Below are 18,774 nucleotides of genomic sequence, written 5' to 3'. Positions count from 1 at the left end.
GTGTAGTAGAAACATGTGCCTAGCTGTAATGCTCCTACGCTTCTGTTCTTGCAACTCAGAGGGAAGCTGAAATTCCTGAGCACAAAGGCACTGTGACCATGTCCAGCAAATTCGGCATTGACGTGGAGAATTCTTTGTCGCTAGTCACACGCTCACTGAATGTTCAGTGAGTGGACCCTTTTCTGTTCAGAAAGTTCAGTGTTTACTGTAGAGCTCGAATGCAACAAGCATACCCGATATTTCATTGTGCACGCTGGGAAAACCAGCACTAAGATGAAACTGTATGGCCCCTTCATGCTGCCACTTCGTTGACATGCCAAATTAAAAGAATTCCTCAGCTGTCTTAAAAATGGTGTCAATGACTAGAAGAATGCATGTCTGTAGAGCACCCTGGGTAATTTTATACAGGTCTCATGTGGCTGCTTGAAAGGAGCCACTGGCAGAGAAATTGTGTGGTGGTAACTTTTACGGCCATGGGTAGAGCTATTTGGGCAGATGCTCTTGGCTGCAGGTCTTCATGCAAAAGCTAGCACTTTTTGTGAACCGTACTCTTCTCATGCAGATCTCTTTGCTGAGATCTCCACAAGATCTGCACGGTCTGTAAATTCCCTGGGTAGGGAGAGATGATATCTTGTGGAATATATACTTCTCAAATACTGCCTCAATCTCCTTTCCTCTGCTCTGTATTGCTGGTCCTCCATTAATATAGTGAACAAGGCAATGCAAAGTGGAAATCCCATTAGGTTGACTCAACATCGCATGCTCTTCCTGTGGGTGGAAACAAAACATTTCCACAAGCATCAGCCTCACCCATGTGGCCGTTCTTCACGCAATGAGCTCAGCAGTGTATAGAACATCATGACCCAGTCTGATCCTAACTTCACCTGGCACCTGTAAAAGTGAATTTTTCAGCAAGGGTCACTTGGCAATACTGAGAAGCCTGGTTCATTATCTTTCCCTATCCAGAGACACTGAGGGCAATTGTAGGAGCTCTACCACCCTAACTTGGCATCAGACCGGAGAGCATACTTGTACTTTTCATGGGTTCTACAGCTCATTATCACACTAGGCAGTAATTCACCCAACAGGGATATATTACTGATCATTCTTTATATGCAGATTTGGCCAATAAGTGTTGGTAGGTTATTTGACTGTAGCATTACAATCAGCACGCTCATATTATTTAATGTCCAGAAACATTCCAACAAGGTTCTTTGGTAACAATCAGAAGTGGGAACCCTGGTTATTCTTCTCCCTGCCCAGGAAAACCAAGAAGAATAGTAGAACTCCACTGCCGGCCAACTGAATGGCTAACGAAACCTGGAACCTTTGTGGTTTGCATGGTACCACACCAGGTGATGAATTTAGCCACTGAGCCAATAGGACAGCTCCAAAAGAATTCTGAAATTAATCTATGAAAGTAATCTCTAGCCTTAGACCTGCAGCTTATCTTACTGAATGCCACTGTTTACACCTACATATTGCTGAATGTTTAACTTCTGAAGGAAGATGATGCCATATGACTATAGATGCTGGCTAACAACTGGGTGGGCAACAGATGTTGTCCCTCATCAATTTAATGAAACAAGTACGCATGCCATCTGGTGTTTGTTTTTCAACTGCAGCAAGGTCACCCTGACTCTAACACACATGCCATGTCATGCCTTACCTACCAGTGCGAGCTAGGGCTATTGAATAACCCCACCTTAGTTACATTGATCATGTTATATTGGTTGTACACAAATGGGCACTGTGGTTTCTTGAGTACCACTATACATCCACATTGAAATTTGAAGGCACCCAGATTGGCCATTGTGAGTATGGTATGACCATTGTTCAACACTCCTGCATTCGTATAGCAAGTTAATTGGAGAGTGCCCTATCATGCATAGGAATAAAAGTCACCTTAACTTACTGCTTCAACATGAGGCGCAAGCTGGAGTCACAATGGTTTAGACAAAATACAAAACTCCAGATGGAAACTACTTTTTTTACTAGATTGACAGAGTGTTGCATTATTTAAGCTTGTGTGGTTCTTCCTGCTATTGACCAACATCTATAACTGTATGTGCAGCATTTACCCACTAAGCTAACTTCAGCAGTGTAAGGACTCCCTTGGCATTATTTTTGATCACTTAAGCTTGTTCTAATAGGGCTATATTTTGCTCCATTTGCTAAGTTTAGCAAATTATTAGATGTGAGTATAAGAAGGTGTTCCCTACTTTATAGTCACATCTACTCTTTTTGCTAAAATTAGTGAATGGTGGAAATTATAATCCATAGTGGAAATTTGTGTTACTTGTTTGAAATAACCTGCCCAGAATAACTATGCTTTGGACTCATTTGTGGACGATGTTGTTTCCTCCTTCATTTCACTGAAATTATACCTTTTTTTCCCTCCGGTGTGTGATTATCTTGTCTGATATATAGACCATTTATAAATTCGCATAAACCCCTTTAGAGAGAATTCCCACATCTTCCCGAACATGAGGAGTGCTATAGAATTACTACTTAATGTGCTTTCCTTCTTCTCCCTCCCACCAGCAGCTGTTCTACTCTGTGTCGAAAAGGGCTGAACTGCGCAGTACAATTCAATTTTGCTGCTACTGCAACATTCCTGCTGTACTGAAGTAATAATTTGCTCTATATCTTTCTAATCTCTAAAACCTAATGCAGCATCTGAAAGAAAATCTTACCACAGTTCTTATTTTCCAGGAAAAATAACGGAGTTTTAGTGTTATGGAAGATTTAACATTGATATTTTGACCTGTGTGCTTGTTTCACCATTTATTTTTGGCCCTAGAGATTTCTGTTTAGTTCTGTTTGAAGTACAGCTATTAACAGAACCTAATTGTAGAATTCCTTGCTAACGGTGGATTTGCCTCATGCAGCACCTATTTTAAATAGAATCTGGATTAACAGTACAAAATTAGTAGGTCCTTTCCATTGAAATGATGGATCAGAGATTTTCACTAACACTAGATGATGAATAGTGACAGATGCAAGGGTTTCAAATAACTAGTTGCACTTAACTTGAGTCATATGTAGCAACGCCAACTGTGTTGACAGTGATTATTTGCTGTACACATTTTATAGACTCTGATCTTTGAAGTAAAACAAAATGAAATGCACTGAAGCTTTGAAAACCAGATTGCTGCCGCCTAAGACTATTTGGCCGCTGTGATAGAGATGACATACTTGATCGAATTTCAGCATAGTTCTGTTTATGTATTTCAACTGAAGTTGAAGGGGGAGGAAAATCTGTTAGTCATTGTAGACAATCACTGATTTTGTTAAATTTTTTTTTTCAGTTACGTGCCTTTGTGGTTTGCCTACAACAAGGGTTCTCGGTTACATTTTGGAAGGCCTTTCACTAATTGTGAAAAGCCCCCAGAGAGTCACCACCAGAGAGTCTGAGAGGGCAGGGCTCCATCATGGTTGTATATTACAACAGTCCATCAGTGTAGGGTTTCTTACAATTAGTGTAAGTGCAATGATGTAATAATGCGTGTGGGATATTGCAAAAATAAAGAAGCAATTCACGATACTTCCTGGCAGCTGAGGCTATGTAATAAAATGTGTAAGTAAATGGAAACTCTGAGGTCAACCCAGATTTCCTGGAAAGCTTAGGCATAGAAAAAAATACTGACTGATTTGTGAGCGCTGGAATAGTATGGTGTGCATTATTTTAAGATTTGTTCTAATTGAAGCATAGAAATAAATCACATTTTGTTGCTAAGCAGCCATTCTTTTTTTTTAAAAAAAGTCTTAATGCTCAAAGCGTTTCATTTAATCTTCAATGTAAGACTATTTTTTAAAACACTCCTCTTTTTCTCCCTTGAAAAATCGGGTAGTTGATCTTGCCCTAGCTTGTGCAGCCGGCCACATGGCAGCAGCCATAGGTGACTTCTCCAAGTTCTGTCTCTTTTCCTGTGAGCACCTGCCTATGTTAACGAATTCAGAACAATTTTTTAAAAATTAAAAGCTGGCATTGCTGTGCATTGGACATCTCACAGTGTGAAAAACTACAAGCACCAACGCAATGGAGAAAGAGAACTTGCCTGATCTCAGTATTTCTTAGCCACTTTTGTACTCGTGACTGGCATCCATAAGCTATCTCCCTATGTTTATCAAATTCGGCTTCCTTATCGCAGCAGCAGAATTGTAGACCCAGTTTTTCATTTGATCTATATTATTGCTACTGAAATAATTGAGTCGGTATTAGTGGCAATGCTGGGAGCTTGTTTACGGATTCCAGTCTACTGGAATCTGGCCTAAACAGGCGCATGTAGCTTTATAGCAAAGGCATTTAAAAGTTTTGCCAATTGGCATGCAGCACAACAGCACTCTAGGATGTAGGTGGCATTTTCCACTCTGTTGAGTTTCTAATCCCAGCTGCAGTGATGTAAGGGGGTTCCAGGTGGAGACAAGGCATCTCCTTGTCGGGGTGAGGGGATGAGTATCAGATGAGGAAAGATGAAACAAATACCTGAATTTACAGTACCATATCATGTTGCAACGGCTCATATAATTTCATGCAACAAATTACGTTTTGGAGTTCAGTGACCTAGGTAGCCAAAAGGACTGTTGGGCTGTTCTCGTATGCCTCCTGTGGGCTGGGCTAAAAAAAAGGCATTGGTGGCCTGGAACAAGCCATTTACTGACCCTCTTGGATGGAAGGGGAGGTACCAAAGGGAGAGGATGAAAAAAAAAACTGTGCACACCCTGAAAAATGTTGTGAAGAGGTATTTTAATTAAGGATGTCTCATATATTAGCGAATATGCAAAAATCTTGATTCATAGGCACCTAAGTAAATGAATGTATTTCTCCTGATTGGTTGTTGGTCTTGAAATCCTAGCAAGATATTCACCGGCATGCCCTCCCAAGGAGGAGAATTTCATTTTTCAAAAATGGGGGACGGCCGCAATATAATTTTATTTTTAAAAAATAGTCCATTTCCACAAAATCCATACTTCATTAAGTTGCACAGCAATGACAGCTTTGTAATTTTAAAAAATTGCCTAGACTCATTGCATAGAAAATACTATGCTATAGGAAGAGATTTTTCAGTTTTGGAAGCATTAGTTGACAACAGTAATCATTTTTTTTATTTGTTCATGGGATGTGGGCGTCGCTGGCAAGACCAGCATTTATTGCCCATCCCTAATTGCCCTTGAGAAGGTGGTGGTGAGCTGCCTTCTTGAACCGCTGCAGTCCATTTGGTGAAGGTTCTCCCACAGTGCTGTTAGGAAGGGAGTTCCAGGATTTTGACCCAGTGATGATGAAGGAACGGCGATATATTTCCAAGTCGGGATGGTGTGTGACTTGGAGGGGAACGTGCAGGCAGTGTTGTTCCCATGTGCTTGCTGCCCTTGTCCTTCTAGGTGGTAGGGGTCGCGGGTTTGGGAGGTGCTGTCGAAGAAACCTTGGTGAGTTGCTGCAGTGCATCTTGTGGATGGTACATACTGCAGCCACGGTGCGCCGGTGGTGAAGGGATTGAATGTTTAGGGTGGATGTGGTGCCAATCAAGCAGACTGCTTTGTCCTGGATGGTGTCGAGCTTCTTGAGTGTTGTTGGAGCTGCACTCATCCAGGCAAGTGGAGAGTATTCCATCACACTCCTGACTTGTGCCTTGTAAATAGTGGAAAGGCTTTGGGGAGTCAGGAGGCGAGTCACTCGCCGCAGAATACCCAGCCTTTGATCTGCTCTTGCAGCCACATATTATAACCCTTTTGGTCATTTTTATCATATTTGGGGGATCAGCCAGCCATCAGTATTATTTGCTATTAATTCTTGTCCATGTTTTCTAGATTATTATTTCTTCCCCCCCACCCCCACCCCCCAACACACGTTTTTATAATTATTTTCCATTTCTTTTGGACCACAGACAAGTCTCCAGCCAAGATAATATGTAACTGGTATGCTTTGGAATCTGTGCCAATAACACTCTGCAACCAGCTGCCGGAAAATAAGCAAAAACTTGTTAAGTCGTTTGGCCCATATTCGGATCCTGCACTGACTTATTTTCATCTCCCTCGCATAGGAAATATAAAAGGGAATCCACCGCTTCAGTTCCCCCACCCCATATTTGCTTCTGCCAAAGACTTCTTCCTGGTGACCCAGTTGAAATCAGGAATTCGTTGTGAGGCAAATCATAGGTATAACTATATTGTACTACTCCGTGATATAGCACATTAGTTCACCAATGCTCTGTGTCCTAAAAGCTATCGCAAATTTGTTTATATTTTTTGGTGACTTCCAATGGTGCTCACTGTGAACAGTCGAGATGCTCATGGATACCTTTATATGAAAAATTAAGACCATCGTACAGCTTCCTCCCCCCACTTTCCCCCAGTTCCTATCCTTTTCCCCATTCTAATCCTGCCACACTGCCTTTATGAGGTTTCTCCCCATTTCTCCTCTTGCCTTCTCCAAATGTATCTCTTTCACCAGATCTACCTCTTGCTGTCTGGATCTACTCCACATTCAACTCCTGATCACTCAACTCCCTTTCCTTGCCCCTATGCTAGCTGATATCAGCAATGCTTTCCTTTTTTCAGGCAATGTCCCTTCTTTAACAACCACTGCCATCTCTCTCTTCCCCCCTTCCCCATAAGAAAAACATGTAACAATGAGTCCTCTTTACTGCCCCATTTCTCTCTTAAATGTTATTGCTTTCCAGTTCCTTGACCCTCTCGCCCAAAGCTCCTTGTTTGAATCCAGACAGTCCAGTTTGTAACCCTTTCAGCATCACTATGACACTCAGTGAAGCCATGAATCGCATCCTTTGTGACTGTGATCGTGGTGGATTAGAAAGAAACCAACTTGAATTTATATAGTACCTTTAATGTCCTACTAGGGAAGCAAACAATGTTTTTCTATAGTCAAGAATGAACAAACTTGTATTTATATATCGCCGTTCACAATTTCACGGTGTCCCAAAGCATTTTATAGCCAATAAATTATTTTGAAATTTAGTCACTGCTGTTACATAGGCTAACGTGGCAACCAATTTGTACACAGTAAGGTTCCACAAAAAGCATTGAGGTGAATTGCTAATTGATGTGTTTTGGTGGTGTTGAGGGATGCATATTGGCCAGGACACGGAAAGAACTCCGTACTTTGAAAAATTCTATTGTTCTTTTACGTCCCCTTGAACAGGTACATAGGATCCCAGTTTAACATCTCATCTGAAAGACAGTCCCTCCGACAATGCAGCACTCTTTCGGTACTGCACTGAAGGACGTTATGATGAACCTTTAGAAAACACTGATTCAGCCACAGCTGGAGTATTGTGTCCAGTTCTGGGCACCGCTCTTTTGGAAAGATGTGAAGGCCTTAGAGAAGGTGCAGACGAGATTTACTAGAATGATTCCAGGGATGAGGGACTTTAGTTACGTGCATAGACTGGAGAAGCTGGGGTTGTTGAACAAAGAAGGTTGCGAGGATAGAGGTATTCAAAATCATGAAGGGTCTAGGCAGAGTAGGTAGAGAGAAACTGTTCTCATTGGCGGTAGGCTCAAGAACCAGAGGGCATAGATTTAATGTGTTTGGCAAAAGAACCAAAGGTGGAATGAAGAAAACATTTTTTACAGTGAGTGGTTAGGATCTGGACTTCACTGCCTGAGGGGGTGATGGAGGCAGATTCAATCATGGCCTTCAAAAGGGAACTGGATAAGTACTTGAAAGGAAAAAAAATTGCAGGGCTACGGGGATAGGGCAGGAGAGTGGGACTAGCTGGATTGCTCTTGCATAGAGCCGGTGCGGACTCGATGGGCCAAAAGGCCTCCTTCCTTCCTGTAACCTTTCTATGATTCTATGAAGTAGCAGCCTAGATTGTAAGCAGAGTAAATAGAGTACCATAGCTGGAGATCCTTTTCTAGTTAAATAAGATTAATAAGGACATAAAAGTATGAATACTATACTGTGCACTAATCAATGCATTTAATTTGTTTCTGTTATACAGTTCATGGGTCAAGCAAATTTGCACATATTTGAAGACTGGTGTGGTGGCTCTGTTGATCAGCTCAGGAAAAATATTCACTTCCCTCTCTTTCCACATGTGAGTATCTACTGTAGTTAAGCTGGTATGAAAAAATTGAGATCAATCATTATATTTGCAGTCAGCTGGAATCGTTGGAATCTTTTCAGATTATTCATTGCTTGCTGCAGTTTCTTTTTTGATATTACATTGATACCAATAGCTGGAGGAATTTGGAAATGGCACACCCAGTTTTACTGCCAGCTCCATTTCATTCTTCAGCTAGGCAAAGCAGAGCTCTGTGCATTTATGCACATGCTGGTTAAATTTTAATGTTAGTGAAGAGCTGACAGGATATTTAAATGTTTCAAATGAAGTGTGAAAAGTTCTATTGAATGGCCTGAGGATTATTTTAAACTTGGCTTTGTACCAGTTGTAGAAGTGGCCTTGCATCACTTGTTAAAATAAGAAATGTCCTCAGATCAGCAACCTTACACTAAAAGTACACTGAAATCACTTTGCTTCAGTGCAGTATGTGTTATGTAAATGGCTTATTACAGTAAATGATGCAATTAGAATTGTTTTTTTTGGAGGGGGGAATTATTAATCTCACATGAAGAGCAAATTCACAGTATCTTAAAAAATGAATGCAATCAATGGTTGTAACCACACTGTAAATTGCAATAGCAAAGCTTGAGGAATGGTTGCAGTCCAAGGTTATGTTCCAGCTATTGCACATTCCCAGATTTTGTTTTATATTGTATATATGTGTATGTATAAAACCATGAGTAAATTTATGTATTAACAATTTGCGCTGCACTACATTGCATATAATACAACATACTTACCCTCTGACCGGTTGACTCGAAAAAGAATTTTATGCCACAGAGAAAATGAAGAGAAATCTGATGCCGATAAAGCTTGCTGCTAAACCTTTCACTGCTTAGCTGTCTGAACTGCCTGTGGCAGTATGACCTTTCAATAAGAAATTAAGTCAAGGACGAGAGAAGGCCATTCAGTCCATCAAAGCGTGTTCCACAAGTGCTCTAACTCCCCAAAGTCTAGCATCCAACTATTTTCTGAGCAATTCTGAAGTGTATATCTCTGCAACTCTGGCTGGTACATTATCCCAAGCATTTATTTATTATCTATTATGTGCGGTCGTTTTTTTTCTGATATCTGATTTCAATTTACAAACTAGTTTATACTTTGATAGGAACTTTCTGTTTGTGGAAGATACTAAACTATACCCCATGCCAAAACTACCCAAACTTTCTAAGTTAGTACAAAACACAATTTTTTTTTAAAAAGCCCAGAGGGCTGAGGATGCTGGGTCAATTGAAATTTTCAAGACTGAGATCGATAGATTTTAATTGGGTAAGAGTATCAAGAGATATGGAACAAAGGCAGGTAAATTGAGTTGAGGTTCAGATCAGCAGTGATCTAATTGATTGGTGGAACAGGCTTAAGGGGCTGGATGGCCTACTCCTGTTGCTATGTAACCCTGGAAATGTAAATGTCTTTTCTGCCCCTGGATTGCTTACTTGCTTTAATTCCAGGTAGACAAGATGAGGGAAAGATGTCAAAATCAATTGGAATAAATTCTCTACAAAGTCATGTGGTTATTATTGTGCTTTTGACTAATTCAGAATGTGAAACTACCCAGTACACAACAGATTTACCTGTTATTTGGCAAAATGGTATGCTACTAACACTGACCCACGCAGACCACTTTACCTGATTAATACTCCTGTTTTGACATTTACAAAACAGGAATATTTTGTAATATTTTGAATATTTTGTAAAGTCGAATATGGGGAGGAAGTAAGAAAAGTTAAATATTATTTGATTGCTGCTCTCATTGTGATTAATAAAATTTTTCTAGACACGGACTGTGGTGAAGAAGTTGGCGGTGGCACCAAGATGGACCAACTACGCGCTCAGGATATTTGGCTATATCCATCCCTACGCTGATAGTAAGTTGGTTTCTCGGTTTAGCTTTGTTGGTTCTCACCCCCACCACCATAATAGTAAACATATTTCCTGAAGTCATGATTCTTTATCACATGAACATTATACACTGAATGCTTTGCCACTTGCAATGTGCAGAAAGGTTGGGGGTGGGGGTGGGGGGTGAGGGTGGGGGGTGAGGTGGGGGGGTGGTGGGCCAGAAAAAGACTCGGGAGAGATGCAAACTGGCCAAGCTGGCCTGTCCCTCACAGATTGATCTGGATACATTAGTGTAAATAGAGAGGAGAAAATGAACTACATCAATTTCATGGATAAAGGAGGATAAAGAATATATAAATGAAACATAATTCTAATTTTAGGGATGGAAAAGGACCCAATATCCTATTGGATATATTAATGACTATCTTATATTTATGGCCATTAGTTTTGGACTCCCCTGCAAGTAGAAACATCTTCTCTACATCTACCCCATCAAACCCTTTCATTATCTTAAAGACCTCGATCAGGTCCCCCCTCAGTCTTCTCCTTCCTAGAGAAAAGAGTCCCGGCCTGTTCAATCTTTCCTGATAGGTATAACCTCTCAGATCTGTTATCATCCTAGTAAATCTTTTTTGCACCTTCTCCAGTGCTTCTATATCATTTTTATAATATGGAGACCAGAACTGTGCACAATACTCCAAGTGTGGTCTAACCAAGGTTCTAAACAAGTTTAACTTAACTTCCCTGCTTTTCAATTCTATCCCTCTAGAAATGAACCCCAATGTTTTGTTTGCTTTTTTTAATGGCCTTATTAACTTGCGTCACTACTTTTAGTAATTTATATATCTGTACCCCCAGGTCCCTCTGCTCCTGTACCCCATTTAGACTCTTATTTTCCAAGCAGTATGTGACCTTCTTATTCTTCCTACCAAAATGTACCACCTCACACTTATCCATATTGAAATTCATTTGCCAATTACACGCCCATTCTGCAAGTTTATTAATGTCTTCCTGTATTTTGTCGCAGTCCTGCTCAGTACTGACTCTACCCCCCAATTTGGTGTCGTCTGCAAATTTTGAAACTGTACTTCCGATTCCCGAATCCAAATTGTGTATGTAATTGGTGAACAACAGTGGTTCCAGCACCGATCCTTTTGGAACACCACTTCCCAATTTTACCAGTCTGAGTAACTACCTTTAACCCCTATTCTCTATTTTCTGTTTGTAGCCATGGTGCTACCTGAAACCTCTGTTTAAAAATTCTTAAGCAGAAAAAAATTGAATATTTCCTGCGGTGAAATAGATACATAAAGACATAAGAAATAGGAGCAGGAGAAGGCTATGCAGCTCCTCGAGCCTGCTCTGGAGAAGGCTATGCAGCTCCTCGAGCCTGCTCTGCCATTCAATAAGATCATGGTTGAACTTCTACCTCAACTCCACCTTCCCGCCCGATCCCCATATCCCTTGATTCCCTCAGTGTCCAAAAATCTATCAATCCCGATCTTGAATATATTCAATGACTGAACATCCACAGCCCTCTGGGGTAGAGCATTCCAAAGATTCACAACCCTCTGAGCGAAGACATTTTTCTTCATCTCAGTCCTAAATGGCCGACCCCTTATCTTGAGACTTTTATTCCCTAGTTCTAGACTCTCCAGCCAGGGGAAACAGCCCCTCAGCCTATACCCTGTCAAGCCCTCTAGGAATTTTATATGTTTCAATGAGAGCACTTCTCATTCTTCCTAATCTCCAGAGAATATAGGTCCATTTTACGCAATCTCTCCTCATAGGACAACCACCTCATTCCAGGAATCAATCTAGTGAGCTTTCATTGCACCGCCTCTAAGGCAAGTATATCCTTCCTTAGGTAAGGAGACCAGAACTGTGCACAGTACAGTTATATAATTGCAGCAAGACCTCCTTACTCTTGTACTCCAACCCTATTGCAATAAAGACTAACATCCAATTTGCCTTCCTAATTGCTTACTCTACCTGCATGCTAACTTTCCGTGATTAATGTACAAGGGCACCCAAATCCCTCTGAATACCAACATTTCTTAGTCTCTCACCTTTTAAAAAATATTCTGCTTTTCTATTCTTCCCACCAAAGATATTTTATTGGTTATTATTAGTAATATAATTTAAGTTATAGAATGACAAATCATAGTAATGAAATCTTGTTTAGCACAAAAACGCTCTTAGCTAATTATGGATTAGTGGTAAACCCATAATATTTTGTTTGGGCCTCTTTAGTGAAACCTATGTGGCTACTTTGATTTAAAGAGCCATCTCTTAAACAGGCAGCTTTTTCAGAGACATTGCTGGCAAAGAATGACTAGTGTGTTTGTCTACATAAGAACAGCAACTGCACTTCAAAAGAAAAATAATTCACTGTATGAAGGGTATTGAGATATTATAAAGTGCTTCTTTTTATTTCTTCATTTAACTAAATTGGTAATGGACTAAAGTAAACAGTCTGCTGCTAATGCGGTGAGGAAACATTTAAATAACAAACGACCCCACAATGAATAGAGTGAGCAGTGCCATATATTAGGACACAGTCATTTTACCGCTCAGAGAAAACTAATGCCTGACTCCTCTCCCTGATGGCAGTAGGGTCATAAGTGAAATTATTTTGAGCAGTCTTGGTCCATTTACTGGTGGTTCTAAGTCCACAATACAAAAAGTGCCTATAGTTCACTATATGTTGGTGCTTCTACTCAGAGATATCTTGTAAGTGACTGTGAGGTTAATGTGTTTTTGGGGGCAAAGCATCCTACTTCTGATTGATATTATTCTTCACGCAGGTGTTTGGTGCTGACACTAGGATAAAATATCAAACCTTTTTCCATTCCTGGCCATGACACAGGAGATAAAAAAAATCTGTTTGCCACACAAAGTGGTTTTAATTACTGTATATGTTGATATTTAAAATTTTCAAAGGAATAAAGAACTTGTATTTACATAGTGCCTTATCATGTCCCAAAGAGAGCTCGAATCAACGGATTACTTTTGACGTGCAGTAATTGTTGTTACTTTGGCAAACACAACAGCCAATTTGTGCAAGCAGGACGCCACGAACAGCAAATGAATGAATGACTAGATAGTCTGTTCTTGGTTTAATGTCTTGTCCAAAAGGCAGCACCTCCAACAATGCAGCACTCCCTCGGTACTGCACTGAAGTGTTAGCTCAGATTACATGCTCAAGTCTATACTAGGGTTTAAACTCGGGACCTGTTGATTCAGAAAGGAAGGTGCCACTGACACTTACTGCAGTAATTAACTAAGATAATAACACATATGTTACAAAAGTATAATCTTAGAACTGATCAATTTTTACAAAACAAAATGAAATACACTGGCACCGTACATTAGTGCTCCAATGTGCTGTGCCACACGATGGTAGAATGTGTATTTCTGCCTATGATTTTCTACACAGTGAGTTCCAGTCCCCCAGGAGTGAGAGATAGATACTTCTCCACAGGAAGAGGAAGGGAATAATTGAAGTTGCCAAGGATCTTTTTTGTGCACCTTCTCACAATCAGCAGAAAAGTGGCATTGGCAAAGGCCTGGGAACAAGTCATCTTAACAGGGCTGCGTTCTCAGAGATCTAAAGAGGAGAAATAAAATGTATTCAAAAAGATATTGAGAGTTGCTTCTCCAAGGACTTGGTGAGTACATGCACCATATGGTGTGGTATTGGGCCTACAGATCATGATGGTCTCAAGATCATGCTGTTTGGTGCTCAGTGATCTGTTCTCAGCCAAGGCAGCAATAGGGACATTACATTTGCACACAGCACCTTTATGCTAGGGAGATGAAAATTCCACTAGGGATCGTGTTACTAATCACAAGCAAGTGACCTGCGCTATGTGTGTAAGTGCACATTGTGGGTGTACGGTAAGGATAGGATTGGATCCTTTGTGACAACTTCCTTCCCTCTCCAAGTCAAACAGCCTGCATACACTGTAACACAAGCAAAATACTGCCGACGCTGGAAATCTGAAATAGAAACAGAAAATGCTGGAAATATTCAGCAGTTCAGGCTGCATACACTTACTGTCTAAGTTCTAGGTTCATACAGAAAAAGTGAACACTTTGGCAAGGTGCCAGAGAGTTGATTCCACCCATGGAATCACACCCAGCAGAAGTGAATGCCTTCAAGAGAGAAGGGGAAAAAATTCAGGGGGCAGTGTTTCCAGAAAACTAATTAATTATGTTGCCATGTTTCAGGTGTATTTCAATTTGCAGTGGCCTCTGATGATAATTCTGAGTTCTGGCTGAGTACGAATGACAACCCTTCAAATGTCACGCTTCTGGCTAGAGTTGGAAAGGTATGATATCAATGTGTGTTCCCAGCCCTAGATTAAGTGCTTGTTTAGCCCTTGCAACATCAGTTTCAGCAGTCTCATTGTCAGATGAAATTGAGCAGTCTACTTTTAGCCATACTGGTGTCTTGACAGCCTGTGCATTAACCAGGACCTGCCGTCTAAAGCAACCAGTCAACAGATACTAACGATGCGTTGACAAAACCAGCATCAGGGAATAGTAACCACACACAGCGCTTTGGTCCACCTGCAGCACTGGCTCTTCACATAATGCCACCTGCAGGATTGTGTTTGCTGTGCTACAAATGTTGTGACAAAGCTGTAATGTAGAAAAATATTTATAGGAAGCTTCCTTTGCAGAATACCTCCTTTCCCTCAAAACACAAAGGCCAGCAAAAGGGGAAAAATACATCTCTCATACGTGCACACAAATCCCAAACTAGCCAAAGCATCTACTGCTAATTTAATTCCTTAGCTGGATTGCTGTGGATGAGATGGGCAGCACTACAACAATATGAAACTAAGAACTTCAAAACAAAATTCAACACAAACCAAATTTCTAGTTAGAAATAGTAAATAACAGTGTAAATGTTGCCAAAAGGGTTCTTTTTAAGTCAATGAAAAATTCTTGTTGGTGTTGGGGCAGGGTCTATGGGAGACATTGATGCACGGGGCCATGGTAATCAGGAGACATTGATAGTGCATCAGAGAGTGGAGGCATTGATACCAGGCTTTGGCCGTGGGAGTCATTAGTAGAAGGCCATGGGAGATCTGATCAGTGTGGAGCTGGAGAGAGAATGATGGCAAAGCACCGCAGCACTGGGCAGCATCTAAAAAGTATACACAACCAGAATGTATTCACAGCCAGTGAAGAAAACATGTGTGCCTACCTTTACTTCATCTCTTAGCCTGACTTTAGAGGAGGAGGGAGGGAGGAAGTGAATAGCAGCAGCATCTGACAATGACACTGCTGAAACTGATGTTTGCAAAAAAAGAACACTCTTTTAAATCTAAACAGCAAAATCTCATGAGATTTTCCACATCATGAGATCGGGGCTTTCGTGAGCCGATTTTGGGGCCCTATGTGTGCACCAAGGTTGCCCAGCCCGTGCAATTTCACCATTGCAAATCGGGAAATTCTAAACAGTCTTCACTTCCTTTTTGTGAATGGATTTTATGTTTAGTTAAACAGGAATGAGACGTAAAGGGTCCTATTTACATTGAAACAATGTGAATACAAACCGAAACCCAAGTTAACATTCTCCTATTTTCCAATGTAGACAGGTAAAGAGTGGACAGCCCCAGGAGAATTTGGAAAATTTCAAAGTCAAGTCTCCAAGCCCACACAGTAAGTGTATTATTATCCAACTGATTAAATCATTTCTGTTCTATAGTTTCTGCCTAAGAATATTTATTTTTCAGAAACCAGACAGCCAATTTCTTTTGCAGTCCTTTCCCAGGCTACATTTAAAAAATATTATTTTGCTGCTAGCAAGAAATGGTTGATTGGCTTTTGCCAATAAAGGTTATATTACAGTAATATCCTTTGTCAAACAGTAAAATGTTATAGTTAAAATGACGAGATGTAAAGATTGTTGGAATTTTTGTTAAAATAAGATTGAATAATGTTTGTTGTTCCTGTTCTTTAAATCCAAATAATATAATATTCTTAATTAAATCAATTTTGAAAAGAATTCTAACAAAGGATGGCTTGATAGCTGCACTTGGAGAACATTGGAGTCCCAACTGTGAGAGTTGAGTTTGAATCAAACTCATGAGTGAGAGTGACATACTGAGTTCCCCAAGAGGGAGACTTTCATCACTACTGGTTGCGTTGTTGGGGTCTTCAAAACATATACACCCACATTGTTGAAGTTGATACCTTGGAGGGGCAACAGAGAGCTGCATTGGCTGTCTGAAGGATAGACTATCCCAGCTGCCTAATCAAGGGTGGGAGGAATATAGTTTTTTAAAAAAAAAATATTGTTCTAATAAATCTTGGTTCATGTGTATGTCAGTCTTGTTGAAGTTACTGTTTATAATGTACATAAATTAATTAGTCTGACCCCACCTTAAGTACTGTGTAAATTCTAGTCACTGTATTATGAGAAATGCATTCAAGCGTTGGAGAGGGTGCAGTGCATTAAATTGATTGCTGGGGTAAGGCACCTGAGTTATAAGGAGAAGCTGGGAATGTTTAGACTGAAGAAGAGAAGGCTCAGGTGCAATCTTAAAGAAGTATTCAAGATCCTAAAGGATATAGACAAGAAAAACATCAGTATGTTTAACAGATTCTACAACAAGAGTCCATAGTCTTAAACTTAGAGGAAGTGTGAATAAAACAATTTAGATTTAACTTCTTTATCCAGAGGGCAGTGAATGTATGGAATAGACTGAAAAAAGACAAGGGAACAATGGCAGTTGATTGTATCAGTAAATTCAAGAGACAGTTGGATAAGTACCTGGAAAAAAATTGACAGGTATGACTGGTATCATTGAATATGATATTTTCTAGAAAATGGGATTGGCCAGATGAACCAGAGTGACTTTTTTTCAGTCCTGTGTATTCATATTCTCCTATGATATTTCTGTTAGTCGAGAAACAATATTATGTTGGGAGTGCAGTGACGCAGCGCAAATGTTCTGCACCACATGGGACATAGGTTCACACCTGCAATCTCTGCAGGATGCCTGCTCTCAGCCCATTGCAGACCAAGGGCTTTCCCAAAGGAGCGTCATGTTCAGATTTACTATTCTATACGTTCGAGTAGCTAGTTTTGGAATAGCGTCAGCAAAGGTTGAGGAACAGGTAATTCTCCTGCCATCGCAGCCTTAGATAGTGTGGGGCAGGGAGAGTGGAGAAAAAGGGAAAGGAAGAAAATAATTGTAGGAAATGTGGGACTCTAGCCCTTAAAAATCACTATCCGTATATACTTTCATGAAAAGTAGCCTTGCTTACTGTGCTGGTGGCTGTACATTTGTGAATTTATTTACCTGAAATAGTTTGAAATATATGTGGATGGCATATTTTGCGAAGCACAGCATGCTTTACAATACAATCATTTCACATAAACATTACATGAGATATATCTAGGGTATGAAAAAGTCCAAAATCGACAGAAGGTTATATTTGAGAGAGGATTACCTAGCCCTTGTATGCAGAAGACTGGCCTTCAATTTACATATGTAAGCTGTAAAGTCTTGATAGTATTGGTACTATTGACCAGAGCAGTCGTTAGGCTGCTAACTTAGTCGTTAGTGGTTATGTTACTGGACTAGTAATCCAGAGGCCTGGACTAATAATCCAGAGTCATGAGTTCAAATCCCGCCACGGCAGCTGGGGAATTTAAAATTCAATTAATTAAATAAAATCTGGAATAAAAAAAAACTAGTATCAGTAAAGGTGGCCATGAAACTACTGGATTGTCGTAAAAACCAATCTGGTTCACTAATGTCCTTTAGGGAAGGAAACCTGCCGTCCTTACCTGGTCTTGCCTATATGTGACTCCAGACCCACAGCAATGTGGTTGATTCTTAATTGACCTCTGAAATGGCCTAGCAAGCCATTCTGTTGTACAATCTCGCGAGGAAAAGCCATAATAAGAATAAAACCGGACGGACCACCCGGCATCGGACCACTAGGCACCGGACACGACAAAGGCAAACCAAGCCCAGTCGACCCTGCAAAGTCCTCCTCACTAACATCTGGGGACTTGTGCTAAAATTGGGAGAGCTGTCCCACAGACTAGTCAAGCAACAGCCTGACATAGCCACACTCACAGAATCATACCTTTCAGCCAACGTCCCAGACTCTTCCATCACCATCCCTGGGTATGTCCTGTCCCACCGGCAGGATAGACCGACCAGAGGTGGCGGTACAGTGATATACAGTCAGGAGGGAGTGGCCCTGGGAGTCCTCAACATTTACTCCGGACCCCATGAAATCTCATGGCATCAGCTCAAATATGGGCAAGGAAACCTCCTGCTGATTACCACCTACCGCCCTCCCTCAGCTGATGAATCAGTCCTCCTCCATGTTGAACACCACTTGGAGGAAGCACTGAGGATAGCTAAGGGCACAGAATGTACTCTGGGTGGGGGACTTCAATGTCCATCACCAAGAGTGGCTCGGTAGCACCACTACTGACTGAGTTGGTCGAGTCCTGAAGGACATAGCTGCCAGACTGGGCCTGCGGCAGGTGGTGAGCGAACCAACATGAGGGAAAATCCTTCTTGACCTCGTCCTCATCTATCTACCTGTCGCAATTGCATCTGTCCATGACAGTATTGGTAGGAATGACCACCGCACAGTCGTTGTGGAGACGAAGTTCCGTCTTTGCACTGAGGACACCATTCAACGTGTTGTGTGGCACTACCACTGTGCAAAATAGGATAGATTCAGAACAGATCAAGCAGCTCAAAACTGGGCATCCATGAGGTGCTGTGGGCCATCAGCAGCAGCAGAATTATATTCCAGCACAATCTGTAACCTCATGGCCCGGCATATTCCTCAC

The 18,774-nt window shown here is 40.9% G+C and overlaps 1 protein-coding gene across 2 annotated transcripts in view; it reads left to right on the top strand.

Annotated features, from left to right (window-relative positions):
- The window catches only part of b4galnt3b (beta-1,4-N-acetyl-galactosaminyl transferase 3b), a 133,180-nt gene that overhangs the window by 75,063 nt on the left and 39,343 nt on the right, over positions 1–18,774 (top strand). For both annotated transcript variants that reach the window (XM_067999651.1, XM_067999650.1), the window contains exons 4-7: positions 7,968–8,063; positions 9,868–9,958; positions 14,166–14,266; positions 15,541–15,608. In XM_067999651.1, the coding sequence (XP_067855752.1) occupies positions 7,968–8,063; positions 9,868–9,958; positions 14,166–14,266; positions 15,541–15,608 (356 nt within the window). The remainder of the gene's footprint in view (positions 1–7,967; positions 8,064–9,867; positions 9,959–14,165; positions 14,267–15,540; positions 15,609–18,774) is intronic.

Source organism: Heptranchias perlo, chromosome 18 (assembly GCF_035084215.1).
Source record: "Heptranchias perlo isolate sHepPer1 chromosome 18, sHepPer1.hap1, whole genome shotgun sequence".
Classification (NCBI taxonomy): domain Eukaryota; kingdom Metazoa; phylum Chordata; class Chondrichthyes; order Hexanchiformes; family Hexanchidae; genus Heptranchias; species Heptranchias perlo.
The sequence above is the reverse complement of the archived record's forward strand: the minus strand, read 5'-3'. Positions and strand labels throughout refer to the sequence as shown.